This window comes from Myotis yumanensis, unplaced genomic scaffold (assembly GCF_028538775.1).
Source record: "Myotis yumanensis isolate MYYU_CA2020_CCGP unplaced genomic scaffold, mMyoYum1.0.hap1 SCAF_9, whole genome shotgun sequence".
NCBI classification, from domain to species: Eukaryota; Metazoa; Chordata; class Mammalia; order Chiroptera; family Vespertilionidae; genus Myotis; species Myotis yumanensis.
In genome coordinates this window covers 68,811,163-68,839,052 of record NW_027223760.1, presented here as the reverse complement: position 1 = coordinate 68,839,052, position 27,890 = coordinate 68,811,163, and the positions used below count along the sequence as shown (strand labels likewise).

The 27,890-nt window shown below is 37.7% G+C and overlaps 2 protein-coding genes across 8 annotated transcripts in view; both read right to left on the bottom strand.

The window, feature by feature from the left end:
- The window catches only part of MAGI2 (membrane associated guanylate kinase, WW and PDZ domain containing 2), a 1,130,082-nt gene that overhangs the window by 293,568 nt on the left and 808,624 nt on the right, over positions 1–27,890 (bottom strand). The gene's annotated exons all lie outside the window — the stretch shown is intronic.
- On the bottom strand, positions 16,367–16,825 carry LOC139016475 (U1 small nuclear ribonucleoprotein C-like). Its single transcript, XM_070424561.1, is given in 1 exon segment — positions 16,367–16,825. A coding segment is annotated over 1 exon segment (459 nt).

The following is a 27,890-nucleotide window of genomic DNA, read 5'->3' as shown; positions in this document are numbered from 1 at the left end:
CCATGAAGGGGATTAGATAGTTTGAAAGAAAGTCTGTCCCTTCTGAAACCTGAGGAAATATAATTAAAGCTTAACAAAAGCCCATCTCCAGAGGGGCAGCCACATGGTCTGGGCACCATGGAGCCTTGGCAGAAGACACACAGGTGAGGACATGAAGCACAGAGAAGTTAAATAACTTGCCCAAGGTCACACAGCTAAGAATTTTAACTGCCTGATGAAAGCAGAGACGGAGCTGGGCTACTGGAGCCTCAGGTGTCGGGCCTGATGGCACTGCAGCTCTGGGTCCTGATCCTTCTGAGCACATGTGTGGGCATGAGATCCTGGAACTAGATTTCTTTAGCAGTGAGACGGTGAAGCGCCTGGTCTGGGATGAGGCATCAGGCATGGTACCTGGAGGCAGACTGGCAACATCAACCAGTTTCTGCTGCTGGACCCATCATGGATTGCGGCAGCCTTTTCAGGGGCATCTGTGCCCGGCATGCCGTTTCTTCTCTTTTGTCTTACTTTTGCTTTCTTTTCTCCTAAATTCTAAAGGTCCCCACAAGACTTGTGACCAGGGGAGCAGTGGGCTTTAAGGACTCTCCTTTGGCTGCTGTAAGTCTCCTTTTCCTTTTTTGGGTCTAGGCAGCCCAGTCTAAGCTTACTCCCAGTGCTGTGATCTGGCTTCTTCTATAGTAAGCCCTTCCTTTGTTTTCATGTCAATAAATCTTGCCACTACCGCTCCAATCCTCCTTTGCAAGTGTCCCTGCATTTTTCCCCCATGACACCACAGGAAACGATTTCCTCTGGTATCAGTTTCACATCTCAGGAACAACATACACACTTGACAACAGTGAAGCAGTATTTTAAATAATTTCAAATAAAGATTGAGCCACGGATTTTATACCCAGCCAATCTGTCCTTCAAGTATCAACACACACACACACACACACACACACACACACACTCACCCACCGCCACCCCCCCCGCCCCCAGGTTTATATTACGCAAGCACTCAGGAATACAGTATCCAACGATACTTCCTAAGGTATCTACTTAATGAAACCAACTTTAATTCAAAAGCTGACTGGAGGAAAGGACTAATAGTATCATTTAACACATTTAATTTTAGATCCAAGTGTAGAGTAAAGGTGGAAACAAAGGTTGGAATAATATGAAAATAATGTACGTTTCAATGCTGCTGAAATAATGCAATTAAAAACGAGAGGAGAAAAAAGAGAATGACCAATGATTTCATTAACTGTTGCTTAGGTCCGTGGTCAGCAAACTGCGGCTCACAAGCCACATGCGGCTCTTTGGCCCCTTGAGTGTGGCTCTTCCTAAGCCTGAGGAGTACCCTAATTAAGTTAATAACAATGTACCTACCTATATAGTTTAAGTTTAAAAAATGTGGCTCTCAAAAGAAATTTCAATCGTTGTACTGTTGATATTTGTCTCTGTTGACTAATGAGTTTGCCGACCACTGGCTTAGGTAATAGGTGGGCATCACAGCATGTCATTTAAAACTAATACCTGAATAAGGGCCTTAAAAAAGGTATCAGGATAGCCCTAGTTGGTTTGACTCAGTGGATAAAGCATTGGCCTGTAGACTGAAGGGTCCCAGGTTTGATTCCAGTCAAGGGCACATGCCTGGGTTGCAGGCTCAATCCCAGGGCTTGCAGGAGGCAGCCAATTAATGATTCTCTCTCATCATTGATGTTTCTATCTCTCTCTCCCCTCTTCCTTCCTCTCTGAAATCAATAAAAACATATATATTTTTTAAAAGGGGTCAGTATAATGGCAATCATTAGAACACAAATAAAAACTATTCTAAATACCAAAAACAAACAAACAAATCCCAAAGAAAACAGATTACAGAGAGAAAGAAACAGGCAATATAATAGGATATGCTTAATAAACATAACATACAACACTATGACAGAGTTAAAACAAAATATAAAAATGAATGCTTAATATTTTCTAATTAGCTCATGAAAAAACCCAACCCCATGCTGTAAAGAAGAGACATATTTCAGCAAAGTGACTCAGAAAAGCCAAATGGTTAGGCAAAGTTTTACCTGACATAAAAAAAAGAAGTAAATAGGGATCACGGTCCTGTTATTAACTGCAGAATTCAGTTCAAACGCATTAACCAGGCAAAAAATACTACTTTTTAACAATAAAGATCACAAAATATAAAATCAATATCTGTATATTAAATAATACAAATCACCTTTATAAAATAGAAACTACAGGAGTTGCAAGGAGGAATAGAAATACACTAATAACAGATATTTAAGACTGCTCTTAGTCTAAGATAGGTCAAGTTGACAAAATTACAGATATAGAACTAAATATAGCATAATTAATTAGGCAAATCTTTTGGTTTTCCCCACTACCTCCTTCTCTTTTTTGAGTTTCACACTCAATAATAGAGAATATACTAGTATATTACCCAGAAGTACTAATACACATGGAACAATCTCCAAAATTATCTACATATTAGATTACAACAAAGTCTCAGTAAATTCCACAAAGCAGAAATAATACAAACAATAATATCTGACCATAATGCAATAAAATTTAGACATTCATAACAAAGTAATCAAAGGAACTTGCATCTAGAAATTAAAAACTCTAACAACTATTGCGTCAAAGAAGAAATGTAAATGGAAATTGAAGCATTTCTAAAAGTAATGAATGAAAACACTAAGTAGCAAAATCTATAAGATACTACACACACACACACACACACACACACAAACACACACACACACACATACACACATGGAAGAGCAGCAATATTGAAAGTGAATTCCCAATTCAAAAAGGTGGAAAGGCCTCCCTGGCCATTGGCTCAGTTGGTTGGACATCCTCCTGTGCACCAGGAGGTTGCCCATTTGATTCTTGGTCAGAAGGGGCACATGCCTGGGTTTCTGGCTCAATCCCCAGTGGGGGACATGCAGGAGGAAGCCAATCTGTGTTGTACTTTCATCAATGTTTTTCTCTCTCTCACCAATAAAACCATGTGAAAAAAAATGTGGAAAAGGAACAACAAAGGAATCCTTCTAGAAACACACACATAAGAAATACAAACAATAAAAACATAAATTCGTATGATAGAAAATAGAAAAATAACTTCAATCAAAATGGTATTTCTTTTAAAAAATTAGCAAAATAAATCTAATTTAAGATTTAAAAGAGACAAGTTACATATAACGAAGTAAGGAATAACAAAACAGATGCAATCATAAAAAAATACTGTGTACAAACCTATGTTAGCAAAATTAAAAATCTAAATGAAATAGATAATTTCTTAGGAAAATATAACATGAAAATTGGTGCCAGTGGAGATAGAATGGTTAAATAGACAGGTTTTTAGTCAATTTACCATAGTAAACTCCAAATGGAAAAGGAACAAATGAAACAATGAATTCTACAGATAAATCCCTTTATAAACTGGGTATGAGGAAAGGCATTTATTTCATGACTCAAACTTGACAGATGTGACTACTTAAAAGCAAAAAAAAGAATCCTTGTATAGTTCAAAACACCATAATGTTAAAAGGTAAATGACAAACTCAGAGAGAATATTTATAACATACCAATAATAAAGGTTGACTCTCCTCCAAAGAAAACTTTTTAAAAGTGGGGTGGGGAGGACAATAGAGGACTAAAAATGTGATAGAAAAATATGCAAAAGCCAAGAATAGAAAGTTCACAAAAAGTATACTCACATATCCTTTAAACATGAAAAATTCCCAACTTCCTTAATCATAAGAGAAATGTACATTGAGATATATTGCCTCATCTATCAGATTGGCAAAATTTCAAAAGCTTGACAACAAGCTTTTTGGCAAGGTTGTGGTAAAGCTGGCCCATCATACAAGGCTGGTGGATGGGTAACATTATACAGCTCATATTGAGGGGAGTTTGGCAATAACTAACACAACCAGACTTACTTTTTCCTTTGATCCAACAATCTACCCTCTGGGAAGTTTCTGTAAAGTTTCATCTTCAACAATAGAAAAGGCAAATGCACAAGGTCATTCCTTGTGGTATTATTTTAATAGAAAACCATGGAAGCAGCTAACTATCAAACTAGAGATGATTGGTTAAATGGGCATGTTATGTGCCAATGGTGATTGCTAAATAGATGCAAAACTTATGAAGAAAATCTCTAAGGTATACAATGATTTGTGGGCTATACTGCTAAACAAAAACACTCACATGCTTATTTTTGAAGAAAGAAAGAAAGGAAGGAAGGAAGGAAGGAAGGAAGGAAGGAAGGAAGGAGGGAGGGAGGGAGGGAGGGAGGGAAGGAAGGAAGGAAGGAAGGAAGGAAGGAAGGAAGGAAGGAAGGAAGGAAGGAAGGAAGGAAAAAGAGGTACACAAGGACAGCCAGAAACTCAAGGAATTGCTTAACTATAAGAGGTAGGCGTGAACAGTAAAGGACTGAAAGCTAAATTGCTCATAATGAAAGGAATTCTAGGGACAAAACAGGCAGGTTTAGGAGTCTTAGAGATAAAGAGGGTCCATGGGAGAGGAATGCATAGATGGGGGCTTGGAGATGCCAAAATGCATATCTTATTTGTGCAGAGGATAAAGGAATGTTGCAAGATAAGGGGAGAGAAAAAGGGGAGCACCATGTGGGCTTTGAGCTTTGAAACTGATACTATATAACAGAGTGACCAATGAGGAAAGCACAGGGGTCCTAAATTATGAAAAGGTCCAATTAGAAAGGGTCAGGTTCAGACAAAGAACTGCAGCATATATAAACGGGAGACAAAGGGACACACGCCTTTTTTTAAGATTGATTTTCTCATTAGGAGAGAGAGAGCAGGCTTTTCCAATTTGGGGGCCCCTCCCCAGGGGGTCTCCTTTGGGGACACTCCTGCCCAGATGGAGTTTGTATCTGCTTCCAATAAACTTCTACCTTTTTTTTATTAAAGAATTTTTTTATTAATTATTTATTAAAGAAGCCTTTTTGTCTGTGAGTTTATTCTTCAAACTTCATAGGGCAAGAACACATGGAAGAAGCTTACACCCTGAATCCCACATTTCAATAATATGCTATTTTATGTTGAAACTATATTTTAATTATTGGTTCAAAATGAATATTGATAAAACTGGAAGCTTTAAAAATTGTTTAGTTACCCTTTTCCAGGGAGTCTAGGTGAAGACCTGGATAGGTTATGAGAAATAAATCAAATTTTTGCTTTAATTCTCCATTTTGCCTTATCAATGAGATTTTAAAGAGTTAGGAGAAACTGAGGGAAATGGCCACATTTTGCCATGGTTCGGGTGCTGGTTGTGATTGCTGTTTTCTTTTTATGTCCCTGAAGTGATTGGCTAATGTGTTCTTGATGAGATCTGGATAGATTAGAAAGTGAAATTAGCAATTCTTCACTGATGACATTACTTAATGTCTCATAATGTAGCATCATTCATGAGCCCTTTTTTCATTCAAGAAATATTTATTGCTCATCTACTTTGAGGGAAGGAGTGAGGGTACAGGGATAAGTCTCAACATCCATGGAGCTGATGGTTTCAGACAGAACCAACCTTTAAACAGAAATTTTCACCAATTTAATTCATTATAATTTATGATATATGCTACAAGGAGAAATACATGTATATTTTACTCTACCTAAACCCTAAGGTAATTTTTGAAGAGCCTGGAATTGCAGGCTATTACATTTCATGGATATAATTAATTATGATTGATTTAAATAATCCTAATACAATAAGTCAGCAACACATTTGTCAATTGAGTATTTTAGGGTGAATTCACACAATGGATGTCATTTTTCTAGCAGAGCAGTCCTTTTAAATTTAATTAATTGGATATATACAAGGAAACCATACTGTTTAAAATCTCAGGGGACAACTAAATATTGAACATCAATACAGTAAGGGCTTGGAAAATGAAATTTAACATTTAGCTTTGTTTATTATAATAGAAGAGCTGAATTCTACTTAGGAATATGCCCTAATTTCACTTTCTAATTAATATGGAGCCTCAGAGCATTGTTTAATTAAAATGCCACTCAGACCAGTGAAATGGATCAGACTGAGCAGGAACCTAGGGCTGTGAATGAAAGTGTGCAGAGATGAGCCAACTGTCCGCGATGGTGCTGTTGGAAGCATCTGCCGCAACACCGGGTGCAGAAGCCTCATGGCAGCTCTACATGCCATTAGGTGCTAGCATCCATTTCTGCTTTTGCTATGAAAAACGTGGATCCTAAGAGACTTGCATGCTTTGTAGATAAGCTGGACATTTGGAAAATTGGGGTGACATGAGTTGCCATAAAGTCTCTACTTTATCTGGTCTACAGAGCTCTGTGTTTTTCAGTCAGAACAAAGACGTAATTCACATGCATTTTTGAAAAGGACACTTAAAAAAAGAAATATCAATAAAATAGGAATTGTCAACATCATTTGGGGAGAGAAAGGACGAGAGGATAGCTTCCAGAATGACCATCTGTGTTGTGGAATGTTTTTAAACATGAACAGAATAGACAAGCTGACCAGGCTCTCAGTTCAGTTTTAGACTCATTGTAGGTGGAGAAGATGAATAATTCTCAGCAGGACTTATCACAGATAGATTAGAGCAGTGGTTCTCAACCTGTAGGTCGCGACCCCTTTGGGGATCGAACGACCCTTTCACAGGGGTCGCCTAAGACCATCGGAAAACACATATATAATTACATATTGTTTTTGTGATTAATCACTATGCTTTAATTATGTTCAATTTGGAACAATGAAAGTACATCCTGTATATCAGATATTTACATTACGATTCATAACAGTAGCAAAATTACAGTTATGAAGTAGCAACAAAAATAATTTTATGGTTGGGGGTCACCACAACACGAGGAACTGTATTAAAGTGTCGTGGCATTAGGAAGGTTGAGAACCACTGGATTAGAGTGTCAAAAGTAAGGAAGGCTGGGAAAGCTTTTCTCATGGCATGAAAGGAAATGGTAGACTATCCAGAGTGTCACTCTAACAATGAGGTTTCTATTCCCTATTTGGTATTCATCTATGGGCACTACTGCTACTTATTAAACTTAATGACAGAAATGCCCAAATACAGACATTAAATCATATTAACATAATCCATTTTCTGTGTAAGATTGCCCAAATGTTCTTTATCACAATAATTTCCTGTCCAGATTATTTTAGCTAGATTCCTAAGTAGAGATATTGGAACCACAGTCTTTTCCATTTTGGCAATGCAGTGCAATGAATGGTGCTGAAAGGGCATGAGCATCTCTGAATCTGAAGAATGTGAATGGTATAAATGTTACAGATATACCTTCAGTTAGTTTATAATTAATCTTGCATCATCATAGTATCAGCCAGCATCAAAAAGCAACCAAATGCCTATTAATACACACTGTACTGACATCTGCCTTATATTAGCATCCACCTCAAATGTGATATTTTGCTCAGAGGGAAATGGTAGAATTTTAGTACAAATCTTGAGTTTTCTACCCACAAACACAAAAGAGGGCAGGATATTGTTTCCAGTGATCTGGTCACTGTGATTTGTACGAATTTTTGCCTATTCAGCTAGGTCCCATCTCTGTCCCTCTGACGGAAGGACTGGATTAGATGTCAGGAATAGGGAACTGACATCTCTACCTAATAAAATATAAAAACCTCTTTGATAAAATTATAAAGTATGGTAATGAGGTATGATACAGTAATGCAAAAACTTAGCGATTTGGATCTAACAGCATGTACTTTTTTACTGCTTTGCTTCATGGTAGAAGGAAACAAAGAAACATATACACAAAAAAACTGAGGGTGAGATTCCCTAATGGTATTTGTATTAGATATATCTGTAAAATAAAAACAAAAAAAGGCCTGGAATAAAAAACATGATGCCCACTGTGTCTGAAAGGTGTCCAGATGCCTAAAACATCGCAAGAATTCTTGGAGAGCACGTCACCCCAGTGAAAAGTATTGCCTGAATGAAGCTGGCAGAGTCCCCCTCGGCTTGGGATGCCTGGCATGTAAAGAGTCAGTCAATCCCACAAATCAGCCCTGCAGGTTGCCTTCCATGCCAGGCTTTCAGGAAGCGTTAAGGGCCCACGTGGAGCTGGGATGTGTCCCAGGGATAACAACTGGACTGAGAGTAAATCATATGAGCAGTGACAGTGATAAGATGCAGGACTCAGCAACTCTGCAAGACTCTACATGTATACATTCAAATTAGTCGACAGCCGTGGTATTGTACAGACAAAGCACAGAGAGTTCTAGAGGACCAGATGGGCTAAGAGAGGCAATCACATCATTTTTTATCTGCAATGCCCTATTGAAGCAAAAAACAAACAAAAAAATACTGATTTGTACACAGTCATCACTAGCTAAAATATCATCCTATATAATAAAGAGGCAATATGCAAATTAACCCTCACACCTTCACAAGATGGCTGCCTACGACCAGGCAGCCAGGGGGGTTAGTGAGTGATGACCAAACGACTGAACAGCAGGCTGCATTGGGTGACCAGGCCAGCAGGGGGGTTAGTGAGGGGCAACCAAATGACTGAACAAACAGGCTGCGTGGGGCAACCAGGCTGGCATGGGGGATGGGGGGACCATGAGGGGTGAACAGGCCAGCAGGGAGGCAGTAAGAAGTGACTAGGCCAGAAGGGGGGGGAGGACAGTTAGGGGTGACTAGGCTGGTGGGGTGGTGCAGTTGGGGGTGACCAGGCTGGCAGGGGGGGCAGTTGGGGGCGATTAAGCTGGCAGGGAGGACAGTTGGGGTTGACTAGGCTGGCAGGGGGAGGGCATTTGGGGCAACAAGGCTGGCAGGAGGGGGCAGTTAGGGTCAATCAGGCTGGCATGCAGAGGCAGTGAGGGGTGATCAGGCCGGCATGGGGGGCAGTTAGGGGCGACCAGGCAGGCAGGCAGGTAAGTGATTAGGAGCCAGCAGTTCAGGATTGTGAGAGGGATGTCCCAGGTTGGAGAGGGTGCAGGCTGGGCTGAGGGGACCCCCCTCCCGTGCATGAATTTGATGCACCGGGCCTCTAGTTGATATGATAATTGGAGTCAAGGACTTTGGTTACATTTTACTTATTATTATTTTAAAATATATTTTTATTAATTTCAGAGAGGAAGGGAGAGGGAAAGAAGGATAGAAACATCAATAATGAGAGAGAATCATTGATCAGCTGCTTCCTGAAAGCCCCACACTGGGGATCAAGCCCACAACCCTGGCATGTGCCCGGATCGAGAATCAAACCATGACCTCCAGGTTCCTAGGTGGTCGCACAACCACTGAGCCACAAAGGCCAGGCTAGGACCTTGGTTACTTTTTAAATGTAGTTTCAGATTCTTCTATGTTTGTATTTTCAGAATCAAGTCTGATACACACAGGGCACACAGTCCAGAGTGCAAGTATATGCAATGACAAAAGTTTTAAAAACATATTAACATACTTCTCCCCCTCTCACCATACTTCTTATATAAATCTCCCTCTTTTTAAGCAGGCACCTATTTTAGGTCGGCTGAAGTGGGGGTATAAAGAGGAAGAGTCAAAAATCAATGTGTCATTTCCATGTGCCTTGGTTTGCAGTAGGACTTGGAGGTGCAAAGCCCTGTGAGAGGGGATGCATGGTGTGGAGTTGTTACAACTAGAGAGAAAGCGAGGGACCATAGCTTGAGCTGGTGTGAGCCATATTACAGGAGTGACCAGCAAAGTAAGAGAATAGCTGGATGACCACAACCCACCCTCATCACCCTAAAGATACCTGTTCATCTACTACCTGGCACAGTCTTTGATGGAAGAGGAGAGATTCAATGGGAAAAATGTGCTTTAATATTGACTGGCTACTACCACCATACCCCAGCCTACCGTAGTAATGCTGTTTTACACTAAACAGTGATTCTCAACCTTCCTAATGCCATGACCCTTTAATTCAGTTCCTCATGTTTTGGCGACCCCCAATTTCATTGTTACAAATTGAACATAATTAAAGCATAGTGATTAATCACAAAAACAATATGTAATAATATATGTGTTTTCCGATGGTCTTAGGCGATCTCTGTGAAAGGGTCGTTCGACTCCAAAAGGGGTCGCGACCCACAGGTTGAGAACCACTGCACTAAAAGGTTAAGAAAAAAAGCTTTTAATGGTAAAGCTCTTTTTCAATAGTAACAAAGACTCCAAAGCAAATGTGGTTATATAAAATTAAAATAAAAAAATTTCTTACATGAATTGTAGTTTGCAAATACCAACCTTGATATGCTAGCATAAATTAAACTAAAGTTAAGTATTTATGTGAATATATTTGACAAAAATATTACAGGCTTTGGAGTCAGGCAGAGCTAATTTGAATTTTGGGTATTCTTAGATAAGCCTCAGTTTCTTCATCTTGCATGATGTAAGGAATAGAACCACAGAGTGCATAATATGCTTGGCATGCAATACATGTTAGGTACTACTGTTACTACCACTACTGCTGTGGTTGCTTTATCATCATCATCATCATCATCTTCTTCTTCATATAATCACCAGTATATAAATGTCTAATCACTGGGTTGTATCCTAAAACCAATATAATATTGTACATAAACTATAATTACAAATAAAAAATACTTAAAAAACAAATACAATTATGTTGGATTATAATTTTCTATTTAATATATAACTAAATGAGTCTTTACAAAAATATTATGGTACAGTGTTTTTTTTTTAGAAAAATGTAAAGTAACAAGCATATTTAAAATTATTTTGTTAGGTCACAAATCAAAAGCTCATCAGTAGTACAATATAGACCTTGAATTAAAACTATAATTAAGATAATAACTATATTTTAATTGTGACATTCTCTTTGATATGATGACATTTACCTTTTAGAAAAATTTTGTGTGATGAAAAAATCTACTCTCAAAGATCAATCAATTTTTGCCATTCAAAGATAATACTTAAAAGTAAAAGATAAAAATCTGTGTTTTAGAATTGCAATGTTAGAAAAAGGATAGTTTTTATTTGCAAAATAAATAAATGGTTAAGAAACTGAAAAAGCTGCTTTATCGGTGTTAAAATATTATACTCAACAGACTAATAGATATACAAATTAGGTTGCTCTAAAACTGCTGTGATTTAGGGAAGTTTCATAGCAAGAGGTGAGAGTTGGAAAACTCAGTAAGATCAGATGTCATAGGACAGATTGAAAAGGACTCTATTGGCAGCAAAGACAAACAGCAAAGAAGGTGAGAGAGGAATATGGGATACCATTGAGGAAAGGTGCTTCCAGTGAGTTGTCAAGACTATACTGTCAGCATTTGTTTTGTCTCCCTTAGGGTGAGAAGCTTAAAGACAGGGAGCATGTCTTACTCATATTTGTATCCCCCAAACCTGATGCTGGGTATTCAGCACAGCTATTTGTTAAAGGAATGAATGAGGCCTGTGAAAGATTTTTAAAAAAAGTCTTGCCCTAACTGGTTTGGCTCAGTGGATAGAGCATCGGCCTGCGGACTGAAAGGTCCCGGGTTCGATTCTGGTCAAGGGCATGTACCTTGGTTGTGGGCACATCCCCAGTAGGAGGTGTGCAGGAGGCAGCTGATCAATGTTTCTCTCATCAATGTTTCTAACTCTCTATCCCTCTCCCTTCCTCTCTGTAAGAAAATCAATAAAATGTATATATATATTTTAAAAAGTCTTGTATCTTCATCTGAAGAGCAACCTCAGATAGAGATTTGGGAGACACGAGGAGTTTGGGCTTCTTATGACATTAATACAGTAGTTGTTACTTTATGGTTGTTTTTTTAAACAAATGTTAACAGATTTCAGTTAGGTATTCTTGTGGTGAAAGTGTTTGCCAAATATTTCAGATATTTTCAGGTGTGCTGGGTTGAGGTGGAAAGGAAGAAGAAAAAAATAAAATGTTGATGTTGGTTGTGTTCCATAAAGCTAACTTTGTACTCTGTCAATGCCCTAACACAAGTGTTAGAGAAGTACATAGAGATTAAAGAAAATATTTTAGTAAAGAAAAAAAGAAAAAAGGTATTACAGTTTTAGTTCCATTGCTTTTGATAACAGAATTTTAGTAGCTTTTATTTTCCCATTATGGATATTGTGTGCTTTTAATAACCAGACTTATAATACTATATTTAATTACATTTTACAATAACATGAATAAGCCAATACTTTGCAAGATTTCCCCATGTTTTTAGTTTAATTTTGCAAACAACATCACATTGTGCACTTTCAAATTCATTTTTTTATTTTTAAAATCTAAAAATACCATTTACTGAGACAGATTTCCAATTTCTCTCAAACTTTTTCTAAGAGCAATAGTTTAAACTCTCATTAGACGTCAAATTTCCTTTAAATGAAGGTATCCAATATCATATTTTTTCAGCAAAATACATATAAGAATATTGGAATATTTAAGAGAATCATAGAAATCACAGGAAGAGATTTTCAGATGTTACTGGGTTCATTTTCATTTTTCCTATAGGGCTTTATATTTGCTATAGTGGAGAGAGATATTTTATTGTTATTATTCCATTTTTGAATAATATGAAATTCATTATTCATTTCTTCAAGATTTACTGAATGCTGTGCTAAGAGCTAAAAATTAAAAAAAAATTCTGTGTAAAGGAGATGTGTAAATAAAATAAATTCAATAACTTGGGACATATCATGGTAGAAGTATGCAAAGGTGCACTAACAAAGGAATGGCCAGTTATGGTGGGAATTGAAGATGACAGTAAATGCTTTATAGAGAAGTTTCCTTTTAGTTATATTGTAAAATAAGATTCAATATTTACCTGGCAATTCTTCTTACTGATGGGAGTTTACATTGAAAAAGTTTGGCATTCAACTGCAATAAATGCTATTTATGTTCCCAACCCAACATACATAGGATGTTATCCTTTAAATTTTTCATAGGCAAAATTATAAAAGTGATACCCATTCCTACCTCCACTTCAGTTATTTAGCACCATAGAAGTACAAGTAAGCTACAATGTATTGATGCTATGTATCAGGCACTGTGTTGAGTGCTTTACATAAATCATCTCATTTGATCCTCATAACAACTCTATGAGAAGGGATATTATTTAACTGCGGTTAAATCATTTGCCAGATGTCACAACTTGAGTTATTTTTTATAACGTTGGGAGATGCAGGTGCTCTCTGGACTGTCCTTTCTTAGGATTCCCAATGTTCTAAACATTGGTAACAAAACCTGAAGAGTCAGTCACATGCATGAAAGAGCTGGCCACCTGTGCCTTTATCCTTTATGATGAAGTCTCTGGAACTTTGACATAATTTTCACATTGCACTTTAGGAGAATGAGTTCAATAACGTTCAAATCCTTTTGCATTGCATTTCCTTGTTGTGCAATAGATATTATTGGACATGTTGCAGATATTTCCTAATATCTGATTTGGAAAGATATCTCAGCTAACATGAGGGTCACAATGTAATCTTTAGAATTTATTTAATAACAGGTTATATTTATGAGGACACTCAGATACATTAGAAACTTTAAAAATTCTTCTGGCATTCACAGGGGAAGATGATATGGATACACTTGGAAGCCTATTTCATTTTATTTGAATTATAATGCCATCTGCCCAAACTCATTCTCTGAAAAAGTACTGCTCTGACAACATCAGAAAGGAACTTTGTGTGAGAAACAGGCATCTGTTTTTTCCTTAATTTACAGAGGACACATTTGTTTGCATTCACAAAGGCATTTTGCAAATTTAGTACCCAATTAATGTCATTGTGTGACAATGACAAAATAATCAGATTCTTAGATGAAACCCATTTCTTTTCAGTGTTGACTTTGCAAAGCATAAAAATATTATGTGATGTAGTATGGAAATTAACTTTTTCAATTTTTTAATAATGTCATCTTTCCTCTATGAAGATGACACTGTTGGTATCACCTGGACACTTGCTTCAGGTAATTTCTAATAATGATAGTTAATTTGTGCCCAATCATCCTTGCCTGGTTACCACTATAAAATGAAATTTGTACATTTGTGGAATGATGACTAGGATTTACCTAGAGTTAGAGATTGTGGGAGAGAACAAAACAAAGTAAGTTTCAGAAGAATATTCTCCAGGATCCCAAATTCTTTGAAAGTGTGTGGTGAGAGATGACTAGGATTTACCTAGAGTTAGAGATTGTGGGAGAGAACAAAACAAAGTAAGTTTCAGAAGAATATTCTCCAGGATCCCAAATTCTTTGAAAGTGTGTGGTGAGAGTTGAAGCTGGCCAGACGTCTGTTCAGCTATTCCACAGACACATGGAGTAGACTCTGTATTTAACGTGATTGATATTGCAGAGGAGATACACTAGCAATTAAGATCCTTGAGTCATTTACAATCCAATTGGAGAGGTAAAACTATCTACATTTAAAGTAGATCCATACAGAGTGTTTATAAAACAAGGCACAGGTATGACTTAGTGTGCATAAATACTGTATGATTTCACAGTAACTATGCCTTTAATTTCATGATTCTCATTTGAAATCATGAAGGAGGCAAAGCACAGAATTGGGGTACTACTTGGAGAAGAAATAAAATGAGTTCAGGCATGGGCTAGGGAGAAATAGGTGAATGGATCAGGGGTTTTCCAGAAAATGAGCATAGTAATATATATAAATTGGAAGATAATTATCCTAGTTGGAGAAGAGAATTTATGTTAAAAAAATAATAAGAAAAGAAGACGGTATATGTAAGAGAAATCAATTGATATTTTTGAATACTATGTTGAAGATTTTAAGTTATTGGAAACTATTATAGTGTCAAATATAATAATAGTTATGTTTTGGGAAAGCCTTCATCAGGTACATGCAATCTTGATATCTTTCCCATGAGTACATAGCACATGCCCAAAACAGTGCTTAAAGGAAAATAGAAACATGAATGATTAGAACTAGGAGGTAAGTTGGTTATTCAGGAGGACTCCTACATTTCTGTGGCTGCCCTGATTTGGACTCTCTTGCCTATATTTGGAGAATTTTCCACAACATGAGTGTTAGTGGGAGGGTGCTATGTCCAACTACAGAAGTGGAAAAGCCCAGATACTTGCCTTCCCTGGAAACTTGGAAAATAGGGCATGGACATACTTTCAGTCGAGGATTAGGCAATCAGACACAACCACCTGGGATTTTGAATCTGGAGTTAGTGAGGCAGAGCAGCAGCAACAGTGAAGAATTTATTCCAGTGGTGGAAGAGACTGCCACAGCTGGATTTGCTGGCAGCCAGGGCAGCTGGGCCAGAGAGAGCGGTGAGGGTCTTCCTTATCCTATGCCTGTGGAATGACCCTGAAACTCAGTCCCTTTGTTTTTTCTTACTTTTCAAGCTTGTTTTTCCACCTTCCCTGTGATTCTGCAAACTACTCAATAGCCTTTCAATAAATTTATTTTCTGCATAAATCAAGCAGAATCCATTTCTGTTGTAGGTAATTAAGAACTCTGGTAAAAGTATCCCAGGCTAAGAAGCGACAGGTTCCTATTTTGGGAAAATGATGATAGGTAAAGTGAGGAAAGGACAAACGTAAGAAACACTGACATGGAAGAGTTGACAGATTTGATAACTAGCAGGATATTGCTATTCCATTCTTTCCTTTTTATTCTCACCGGAGGATATGTTCATGCATTTTAAAAGAGAGAGGAAAGTGGTGGGAGAGAGAGAGAAAGAAAGAGAAATGTTGATGTGAGAGAAACATTGATCAGTTACCTCCCATACAGGCTCCAACGGGGGTTTGAACCTATAACCTAGGTATGTACTCTAACTAGGAATCAAACCCACAGCATTTGCTGGTCGGGAAATGCTCCAATCAACTGAGCCACCTGGCCAGGGCTTGCTATTCCATTTTTTCTTCACTACTCCGTTTGCAGTAATATGAGCATGACATTGCATAAGGAATGCAACAGAGAAACAAAATATTTGCAAGTATATACCCTAAAGGATTAATAATAAAGTGTTTATGGAACATGTGAATATCAAGTCTGCAAGTGTGACATTTCTCCAGAGAATAGACTAAGCTGGGGAAGTGGTAGTAAACAAATGATTTTTTAAAGTAAAAATATTTTCACGTAGAGGAAAGGAGTAAACCTTGAATGAGCCACTATAATTTTTGACTTTATATGAGAACCATGTTAATTGCTGTTTTCATTGACTTTTTTGAAACTAAAAGAGTTGGCAATTTTATTTTCACGTTTCACAATACAAATGAAAATTTGCTTTTTATTTTGGTCCTGCTGTTCCCCTCTAAAACTATTCTCTCTTTGGTAGGAAGAGGGAGTGAGTCTTCCTTGTCATGCTGTTTGAAAACTCTCAGAGTTGCAGCACCCCGATCTCCTGGTGAACTGGAACAAGAAATATAAAGCTGAGGGGCTCCCCTTATCTGTCTGGGAGAGTTATTCCTGGCTGATTGGGCACCATCATGGGATTGGTGGGAGGTCTCATCACTGGAGGCCCAGGCATCATTAGCCTGTGCCCTCCCACAGGTGGCCTCATTCCAGGAGTAGGTCCCATGGACATCATCCCACAAGGAGGAGGGCCCATCACTGGCATCATGGGAGGGTATCTCATATGGGGTGTGGGCTTCAAACCAGGGCGGGGGGTACCATCACTGCCCCTTGCAGGAGGAGGAGCAAAGAATGGAGTAGGAGGCATCTTTCCTTGCTGAATTGCTGCAGTTATTTTGTCAATCCGACTCTAAGCTTACTCTTCTATCCACTTCTGATAGCAGTCTTTCACATTCTTTTTGTGTTTCCTACCACTGCAGTGTGTCTTTCTCAGAGATGGAGAGTCATGGGTGAGGTATGTATCCCAGTAGTCACAATGAAACTCGGGCATGTTGCTCTGCATGCAGCCTTATAATCAGGACCTCAATATCAACATGGCTGAGCCTGAACCACAGTCTTTCCCCCAACAGGTTTTCCATCAGTTTGTTCTATCTCAATGATTAGCATTAGAGCTGCCAGATGCCAAAACTGGAAACCTGACAGTCACCACAAATTTCTTCCTCCCTCTTCTCATTATTCAAGAAGTCCTGTATTCCGTCCGCCCTTAATCATCTCTCAAATAATTCCTCTCTCCTCTATTCCCAGGACTACAGCCAAAATCTCATCACTTCTTATCTGGAGTTTTGCAATTGTTTCCTAATTATTCTCTTTGGCCCTAACCGGTTTGGCTCAGTGGATAGAGCGTCAGCTTGCAGACTCAAGGGTCCCAGGTTCGATTCTGGTCAAGGGCATGTACCTTGGTTGCGGGCACATCCCCAGTAGGGAGTGTGCAGGAGGCAGCTGATCGATGTTCTTCTCTCATTGATGTTTCTAACTCTCTCTCTCCCTTCCTCTATGTAAAAAAAAATCAATAAAATATATTAAAAAATAATAATTATTCTCTTTGCCTGACCTTCCAGTCCACCTCATTTCATACTACAAGAGTGAATAGTCAACAAATGCAAATCCATTCCTTCATTTTCCCCACCAGAAATCCTTGGGTGCCTTTCAAGGAAAGTAAACCTTAGAATGGCAAACAGGCTCGAAGATGATCTGCTATGATCACACCTTACCAAGTGCATCTCCTTTCCCGTACAAACCTTTTGTGCTCAGACTTTTGTTCTTGTTCAGACTTTACCACAGTCCTTGATGCTTGCCTTTTGCATATGCTGTTTCTTCTGCCTGGAACCTGCTTCTCACCTCCCTTTCCTGGCTAAATTCTACCTGTCCCGATGGCTCCCCTAAGTGTCAGCCTTCTTAAAAGGGTTTCCTGACCATCATTCTTAGCATGGTAACCATGACTATACTTCTATAACCCCTGATTCAAATGTCACAACCCCTATCATTTGTAGCTTAATAGTTATTTTCTCATCTTTCTCCACCATTTGACAGGGAGTACTATGGGGACTTAGGCTTTGCTTAAAATAAGTCTTTGATATGTACTGTTGTAGGAATGAAAGGAGCACGTATTCCTTATGAAATCTGAAGGATTTCTATAACCACATGTTATCATCCATAAACAGTTCTTTTTACAAAGATGAGAAAAGGTCTAAGGTATTGCCATTAACCAGCACTCAGTCTATGAAGAAGCTGGATTTGTAAGACACAATATACAACTGTTTCCAAAATGCTCAGTGGTCAAAATGTTAATTCTTTCGAAGGAGGAAAACAATTTTTTTGAGCAGAATTTTGCCTCAAGGGAAAAGAATGTTTAGAAAGCTGCCTTGCCTTTTCCTCCAACTTCAAAATAGATTTTTCACAGACCCAGTTCTTTAGTGACTCTTGTTTAATGCATGCATCTCTTGTATTATGGGAAAAATAGAATAGAAAACAAACCACAAAAGTACAGATGAAATAGAGGGCACAACGGGGTGTGAGACAGACGGAGAAAAATCCTTAGAATGTCAAAGTCCAATGAAAAGAAAAGGAAGGATGGGAAGCAAGACAAATGGTCCAAAGTACAGAGAAAGCCCCGGCGTCATGCTTAGTGGGACTCAGTCTCAACAGAAAATTGGTGTTTCCCTGAGCTTTTTGTTTATTTGTTTGTTTGGCTTCTTTCCCTGTGTCCTACCCAAAGAATTCCCTCATGTTCATCACTCAGCTCCTCAAGGTCAAGAAACATTCACAAATAATCAGGCATTTGATTGGCAGTCTGCGAGGCAATCTCTACCCTCTGCATATTTGTTCTTCAATATGGAGATGAGATAGAAATGACCTAACACAGAAACTCTGTCTTGTGACCTGGTACTACAAATATTTTCCTAGTTTAATTAATATATATCCAACCTTGAATTAACTTGGAATGCCACTCTACAGAAAGAAAGTTTTGTATAGGTGCTATATTTTTCTACTCCATACTATGAATTCAGTTTTCCTACTAAAAAGAAGTCGGACAACTCATCATGAAATTGAAAAGGATTCCAAGAATAAGATGAAAATGCAAATACATTCTTAAACCTTTATTTTGTATAAAGTGGTTGGAGGAATATAGTTTAGGTCTAAAAATCCGTGATCCACAAGAGGTCATACTGATTCTAATAAGAATGCAAAGAATATGGAGAATATTAACTGTCTACAGTAAACAGAACAAAATCTTTTCCAATGAGGCTGTGTGTTTTGGGGTATGGGAATCACTTCCTTGTCATTGTTGAATCTCCACATCTAGCCCAGTGCCAGGAACATAGTTCATGCTCACAATACATAAATTTAGTGCATTTGTCTGGAAGACAATTTGAAGAGAGTGCACTATAGTTTTAAGATGACTCTTTAAGGTAAATTTTAAGACAACCAATATAAAATATAATCTCCACACAGCAAAGTGATTTAAAAAAAGGACAAGTTAGATAAAATCATACCCATTTTAAAAATACCTTCTAGTATGATTTAGAAAAAATCCAAATTCTATACCAGGATCTACTATTTCATTCCTTCAAACCTCTGTGACTTCATGTCTTACCATTCTCTTCTCTGTTCTCTATATTCTAGCCATGTTGTTTTGTTTTGCATTTCTCCCCCTTTATATTCCCTGAAGTTTTCAAGACAAGTCCCATGTTAGGGCTTTTATCTCTACCCTTTCCATTACCTGGTATATTATTCCTTAGATTCGTTCATAGCTAGCTCTTTATTATTCAAGTCTTGTCAACTGTCCCATGCTTCTAGAGGACCTGACCATGCCATCTAAAAGAGCAACCACCTTCCCTCCCTTTACCTAGTACCCTACTTTATTTTATTAGTGTTTTGTACCATACGAAATTTTACTATTTATTTTCTGATTTACTTGATCTAAGCTCCACTTGACTTCTATGTTATATTGATACAAAGTAAATAGTATCTTACTGAATGAAGGAATGAATGAATGAATGTGAGAAATATAAAAATGTTAGGATATTATGTTGAAATGAAAGAATGATCTGATGCTGATAGAATTGAGGCAGGAAAGAAAAGAACATAGGGTTAAATCTCTGTTCCTGGCCTGAAAAGATAGAGCTCTATTAATTATGTTTCCTAATTAGCTCTGTATTGGGCAAAGAGATACCCTAAATAGATGACAAATATTTTCCATTAGTTTCCTATTTAGCAATTCAACTTTTAGGCACAATTAACTTGATGTGAGCTTGGAGCATGTTGAGTATGACATTCCACATCCTGATAACTCTAGAATATAAAAAGTTGAGGAGAGATGGAAATGGTTATTTGAACAGCTGACAAATGTTTTTCATGAGAATGTTTATATTCAGAGAAATAGCTTGATAATTCTGTCTGGTTGTAAAAAGTCAGGTCTTAGAAGCTTTACTTTTATAAAAGGAGACCATTAAAAAAAAGGGAAAGCTAAACTGCTTTAGCTTTAACATAAAGGAATTAACATAAATTTAAGGAAAGGAAAAGAAGAGGCAAATGAGGATTGAGCCTATGAAAACAAACTGATGTCAAGGTCACTAAGTAACTGAAAAAAAAGTTTAATATTATATTTTAAATTTCTGCACACACAGGCGCATACACACACATTGCCCAAAACATTAATAAAGTTTGTTAACTTCTTGCTTGGTAATTTGTTTTGTGAGAGGTTTCAAAGACGATCAAGGAATAAGGGTTGAGTTCCATATCTGGGTTGGCCTAGAGCAGTGGTCAGCAAACTCATTAGTCAACAGAGCCAAATATCAACAGTACAACGATTGAAATTTCTTTTGAGAGCCAAATTTTTTTAAACTTAAACTATATAGGTAGGTACATTGTTATTAACTTAATTAGGGTACTCCTAAGGCTTAGGAAGAGCCACACTCAAAGGGCCAAAGAGCCGCATGTGGCTCGCGAGCCGCAGTTTGCCGACCACGGGGCCTAGAGAGAAGGTGAAATGCAAGTGAGATCAAGAGTCTGTGAACAGGAACTTAGAGCTAAGGCTGACCTCAAGAATATAAGCCCCCAGGAGCTCACAGAAACCTTCGATGGGCTCATGCACTGAAACATGACTAACATTTTTTGAACATTTACCAACTTTAAGGTTGAGATATAAAAATCAATAAGTAAGGATTCAGTTTCACCTCTCACATGACTTCATGTCTATGTAAAAGACTAAAAATGGTCACATTTATATCTCTTGCAAGGAAGGGGGCTCCATCCAGTTCCAGATAAATTTCCAAATATTAAGAAGCCTTACAAAATAAATAGAGGGTAAATATCGGGTGGGGCAAAAGTAGGTTTACAATCATGAGTGCACAAAACAGAGTTTATTCTTGTGTTATTATTTATTAATTATTGTATTATTTTCCATAAGAACAACTATAAACCTACTTTTCCCCACCCTGTATATTGTTCTGTCCTCTTTTATTTCTAATTTATAGAGGACTGGGGTTATTATATTTACCACTGGTATCAATATTGGGTAGCATCATAAGCTAAAGATTAAACATTGTTTATAGAATGTAAGGGTCTAATGACATATCAGAGAGGAAAAAAGGAAGGTATAAATTCTCCATGAAACTGAATTGCATGTGTAAGTGTGTGTGCTATGTGGGAAAAATCCAAGAGCAGACATTGGCTATCTACATGCTATAATCAGGTAGAAGATTTTTCAAAGAAATGTCAAACTGAATCAAGTAAATCACAATGAGAGTCAGAGCAGAAACAGCAGTGTTGATTCAGTTGACTTGGGTGTGATGAGAACACTTGACAACTTGACAGGACTTGATGATGCACTACTGCTGATTTCAGGTCTGGTCTGGAGGGTGCTCATTGAAGTTGCACATCTGAACCTGATTTCTCTCTCGATGTAACTGCTTCATAGTATGGACTGAAAGTCTCTTGTTAATTATTAGTTTACCATCTCTTGTTTTGATTACCTGGTGACTGAGATGGCCTTAACATTCCCCTCAGGTTAAGTTTTAGAAAGGCTTCTTCCTCACTATGGCCACCTGACCTTCTTTTTCTTAGAACATTTACTTTAGAAACTTGCAACAGTAAATTCTTAATCTGCCTCTTTGAGATATAAATCTTCCACAACCCTAGAATGTCTTTCTCAAGGTCCTGGGAGTTATCTTTTAAAGCACAACCATCAAGAAAGATACCACCTCTATTTCCCAGTCTCTGTGGGAGGGTAGGAGCCTAACTTTGACAAGTGTCCATTAGCAAACAGAAATGGCCTAACTACTTTGACCAAACGTCCCCCTTCATGAGTCCCCATAGTTCTCCAGTATTTTCCATTATTTTACTCTAGCATTTAAAATCTTCCTGCTTTTTGTTTCAGGGGAGTTGAGTTCAATTTCACTCCCTTATTGCAATAGTCTTGAGTAAAGTCTTCCTTGCCTGTTCAACTGTTAACTCTGTCTGGTGCAATTTTTATTTGATAATGGACTGATCTGTTTTATCCTTGTCTTAAATTATTTACTCTCTTTATATCAGGCAGTACTTTCCAGGCACTTTTAAACCACTAAAATACTTTTTTTTAAAAAAAAAAAAAAAAAGAGATTTAGAATAAATGGAACTGAAATAGGTATCCATGACAGAGGTAGTAAATGGTAGATGCACTGAAAAACAAGAATAATCAGACTGTAAAATATGAAAATGCAAATAATTGAATAATACCAAGGAATAATTCAATGAAAAATACTCTCCCACTCTTTACTCTGAAAACACACACACACACACACTGAAATATTAAGAATGCTCAAGTTTGGAAAATTGGATACATTCTTCTGCCAAGTGGAGAAATCTCCCTGATATATGCTGTGAAATGCATGAGAATGTTTTTGAGCATCACACGATTTCAACTACAGAATGCTAAGTATTGATTGTCTCAGAAGAAGCACTGCTTGCACCAATAGAGCTTACAAAAAAAAAGGCATAGTCTTTCCGTTGGCTAAAAACAGAAACACGTGGACAATTTTTTTTTTATTATTGTTAATTAGACAATTAGGTGTTTCGAATCCAGAGCTTTTTAGGGGTGGGGGTAGGGCAAAACAAAGGAATACACACACACACACACACACACCATCTAGGAACACATTTAGTTTGTCAGTTTTTCTTTTAAGTATTTGGTTTGCTTAGTTTTCTGACACCATTGTTCTTCTGCTGATAAAACCCAACTTGTAAATCTAAAACATATTGACCAATACCACTTAGCTTATTTGAAAACAGCAGGATACCTAAGATTCTCCAGAGTAAATTTTGTGCTCCTCTTTCTTCTGTTAATAAGGGCAATTAGAAACATAATGGTCCCTTGTGACTGGAGGCTTCCTAGTTAAAACTTCTCTGCAGCAGCTGAAAGCCTCCCCACCTAGCCTTCTCTTTCAAAAAGATAAATACTCCATTATCTACTTACTTCACTCATTTTAACTAAATTCAGCTCAAATCATCTTCATAAAATTGATTATAATATGTCTTCAGTCTTATTAAACTAAAATTAGTTATTTAGTGCTCCAGTCTGATTTTTTTAATCATTTGTTATCAGGGCTGTAAAAACGAATGGAGTGAAATTAAAAAACACACCCCAATCTAAATCTGACCCAAATCTTATTGTGTTTTTATTTGCACAATCTATATATATAAAAGCCTAAGTGACCATTATGACTGGTCACTATGACGCGCACTGACCACCAGGGGGCAGATGCTCAACACAGGAGCTGCCCCCTGGTGGTCAGTGAGCTCCCACAGCCAACCTCCCAAGGCCAGCCAACCTCCCATGGTCCCTCGCCCAGGCTGGCCCCAATCACCCCGATTGCCCTGATCGCCCCTATCGCTGGCCACGCCTAGGGACACCTCCCATGCACGAATTCGTGCACCAGGCCTCTAGGTTCTTAATAAAAGAAAAAGAATTCTCTAGAGACAGTTAGGTTCACAGACAGGGATTACTTAAATCACTCAGACTAAACTAAAATTCTGTGGGCAATATTTGATGAGTAGCTTTAGTTCCAGGTATATTTAGCCAGTGATGAGATCTGGATTGATCATGCTATTTTTAGTTTGGGAGTGACACATGACATCATCAACCATACATAATTGGGAGAAATAGTTTTGGTAGCAGAAATAAATTATTGGGAATTTATGTTGAAATAGTCTTCTGGGTATTCCTCTGGTTTAGCGAAACAAAATTTAAGTTGATGTATGTTGTTTTCCTTACTCTCCCAACTAACAATCTCATCAATCTCCGTGATGTCCTATTGCCTAGCGAGATGTGAGTCATTGCTTTCTAAAGGCCCTATTTTTATTAGTCATAGTCAAATGTAAACTATAGCATGAGACTAAGAAAAGCAGGCTTCTTTTTTCTGTATAGTTATCTTATAACTATAAATTCTTACATGGCAATTCCCGAGTCAGATTCCATCTAAAGTGGTTTCTAATGTCTATTCATTTAAAAAATAACTTATTTCTAACTCTAAGGAAGGAGCCTTAGTATTGTGAAACCCCAGGGTGCTTTCAGTCTTTTCAAGGAATAGTAACAAAATTTCCTAGAGATGAAAGAGCAACCATAAAAACCATTATATTTTAGGATGGATCTACGGTATGGGAAGAAAACATGGGAGGACAGATTAACCTCCAAGCAGTCCAGAATCATCAATATGCACCTGCAAGCTTGACCTTGCCATAGGTATTGAGGACTGCAATTTTTCGACTCTTTGCAAATGAAAATTAAATCTCTGTATTTTAATTTACATTTCTTTGATAATAGCTCCTTAAATGTTTTTTATATGTTTATTAGGATTTAAATTCTTTTGCATTGTTGTTGAAATAACTGTCATGTTCTTTGCCCATTTCTTTATCTTTTTAGACAGTCTTTCTATGTACATATTTTTATGCTTATTTTTGTTGTAACATATATTCAGAATGGGCTAATCACTTATTTTTATCCTTTCAGACTTCTTGATTCACTTTTAACTAAAAGAAGATATTGTTCATGCACTCACACTTACTTCTTATAATAGGTGAAATTTATTTCAGAATAAATCAATGAAAGGAACAGATATTATAGTAGTTTATTTTAAATTTTATGGATTTAAGATATATGACTATTTCCTCATCTGTAAAAATGGGAACAATAATCCTAATAGCACAGGATCAAGATAAGTATAACACATAGTAGGTTGTAAGTATAGGTAAGTAGTTATAACACATTCCTTCCCTTCATTTTCTACTGCCCTCCTTCCTATATAACACCAGTAGCCTGGTGCACGAAATTTGTGCACATTAAAAGGGAATTAATTGCCTTAACCCAGTGGTCGGCAAACTGTGGCCCCTTGAGTGTGGCTCTTCCACAAAATATCACATGCGGGCGCGCATGTACAGTGCGATTGAAACTTCGTGGCCACACTCAAGGGGCCAAAGAGATGTACGTGGCTCGCGAGCCGAAGTTTGCCAACCACTGCCCTAACCGGTTTAGCTCAGTGGATAGAGCATCAGCCTGCGGACTTAAGGATCCCGGGTTTGATTCTGGTCAAGGGCATGTACTATGGTTGCGGGCACATCCCCAGTGGGGAGTGTGCAGGAGGCAGCTGATCGATGTTTCTCTTTCATCAATGTTTCTAACTCTCCATCCCTCCCCCTTCCTCTCTGTAAAAAATCAATAAAATATTTTTTTTAAAAAAAGAGAATTAATTGGCAGTGATATTTTAATATTTCTATTTGCCCTTTCTCTATAATAGAAGTGTGAGAAATGAAAGGAAATTAGTAAAATGTATATGAAAATAATATATAAATTTATTAATAAATAAACAGTAACAAAAGGATATAACAATAGAGGCATGATATAAAAATGACAAAAACATGATATGAAAACAACAAAAACATGATATAAAAACAACAGTGATGCAAACAATGACTGATAAAGTGATTCAACTTATTCTAATATCTCCCTGTACACCACATTAAGAGTGAAAACACTTTCAGAGTGCTTGACTACTTCCCCTTGTGATGAAGTATTTAGAACTTTAACTGTAATGTCACATGCTCCTCAAACTCGAGAGAAAGCAACATATATCTGACCATGTGCAAAAATGGGTTCAGGTAGGAATATGCCTACTCTGTCTAGAGTTTGTCCTTGTGATTTATTAATAGTCATCACAAATGCTGGCATCACTGGAAACCGTCATCGAATCAATTTAACTGGGAGGCCAGTGTCAGATGGGGACAAATTAATTCTTGGAATCAGAACAACCTCTCCCTCTGCAGATCCTGTTAATTCTTCAGCTTCAATAATGTTAGGTCCTAATCTTTTGATAATAAATCTGGTACCATTACAAAGACCCCATTTACTATTGAGATTTCTCAATAGCATGATGATTGCACCCACTTTCAATTTTAATTTATGACATGGCATTCCCGAAGGAGTAATACTATTAAGAAATTCGATGGGAAAATTTTCCTTTTCAGCATCATCTGTGGAATCAATGGAATCATCACTCAAATATGTGTGAAAATCTCCATCAAGTATATCCAAAATTCCTTCATTTAATTTTTGAACATGCTCATTTTTTGGACAAAGAATTGCACGTTTATACATATATTTAATATTATTTATAGATATAGTATTTCCAAAGATAGCTATAATAATAGATCCATTACAAATCATTTCACAGGGGATTTCAATAATATCCATTCCTAAATGAAAACTGCTATCAAGTTTGCCATCTCCAAGTTTTACTAACCATCCATTATAAGCAGAATCCTCTGATCTCATATTTGTTGTAAGAGACAACTTTCTGAAACATCCCCAAACATTGCAGTACTTTAAACTCATTTGTACTATGGCTGATCACATAGCATGCTGTACAATACTGAGACATTGTCGAAAATATCCTCCAAAAAGGAGAACTTTCCCACCAAATACAACATTCAAATTTCTCTTAGTAATCTGTCTATGGTGTTTATAGCATGACTGGATGCCATGGTGCATTCATCAATAATGAGAAGTTGGGCCTTTTGAATAGTTTCAGCAACTTCACTCTTTATATTGAGTCTAGAAATTGAAGTTTCATTTAATGGAATTGGTAATTTATATTGGGAATGAAAGATGCTTCCACCGAGAAGTAAATTTGCAGCAATTCCTGTAGACACTGTGGGTAAAACAGTACCACCACGATCTCTAATATAATGTATTAAAGCTTTATACAGATATGCAGGTGAATAGGATTCCTAGCTGTCAGGCCCCTTTCAGCAAGCTGGCCACCTGTGAATTCTGTGAGGAATGGGGCTCCCTCCTCTCTCCTGTCAGGGTCCGGGTTGCAGATGAATGGGGTTCCTGGCGGGCAGGCCACTGACAGCAAGCTATCGAACAGCAGATTCTGTGAGGAATGGGGCTGCCTCCTCTCTACTGTCAGGGTCTGGTTTGAAGGCCGGACTCAGTACTTCCATGCTCTGCTCCGAGGGCAGGTTCCTGCCTGAAACCTCATCCTGAGGGTGGGTTCCTGCCTGAAACCTTGCCCTCCAGGAAACAGCTGGGGGAGGGCACAGCGGTTTCCAAGACAACCCCTGCAGGACTGACTTCCTTCCACTTGGTCATGCTTCTGGTTGTGATGTTACACCCCAGGGTTTTTATATAAGTAGATGTTTTAGAGGGCCATTTTCATTGTGCTTCCTGCCTAGTTTTGCTGCGTTCTGTTAATCCTCAAGATCCACAAATGTTCCCTTCTTCTCTACCATATTCTGATACCAGTCTTCCCCATATTCAACGGAATTATTGCCTTTTCTCCGATGGCTTGTTTTATTATGAAGATTCTATTATGTTAATGAAATTTGTTCATATACCTATCTCTACCACTACTGTGCATTTGTTGAGAAGTGTAGCACAGTGCTTAATACAATTGTGTGTGTGTGTGTCCTTTTCTCCAATTTATGCATTTGATATTGTCATCTAACATTGGGTTATCTAGTTTTAACCCTTATGGTGTTACAAAGTTTGCAAGGATAGTATGCATTTGGTTGCAAGGTTG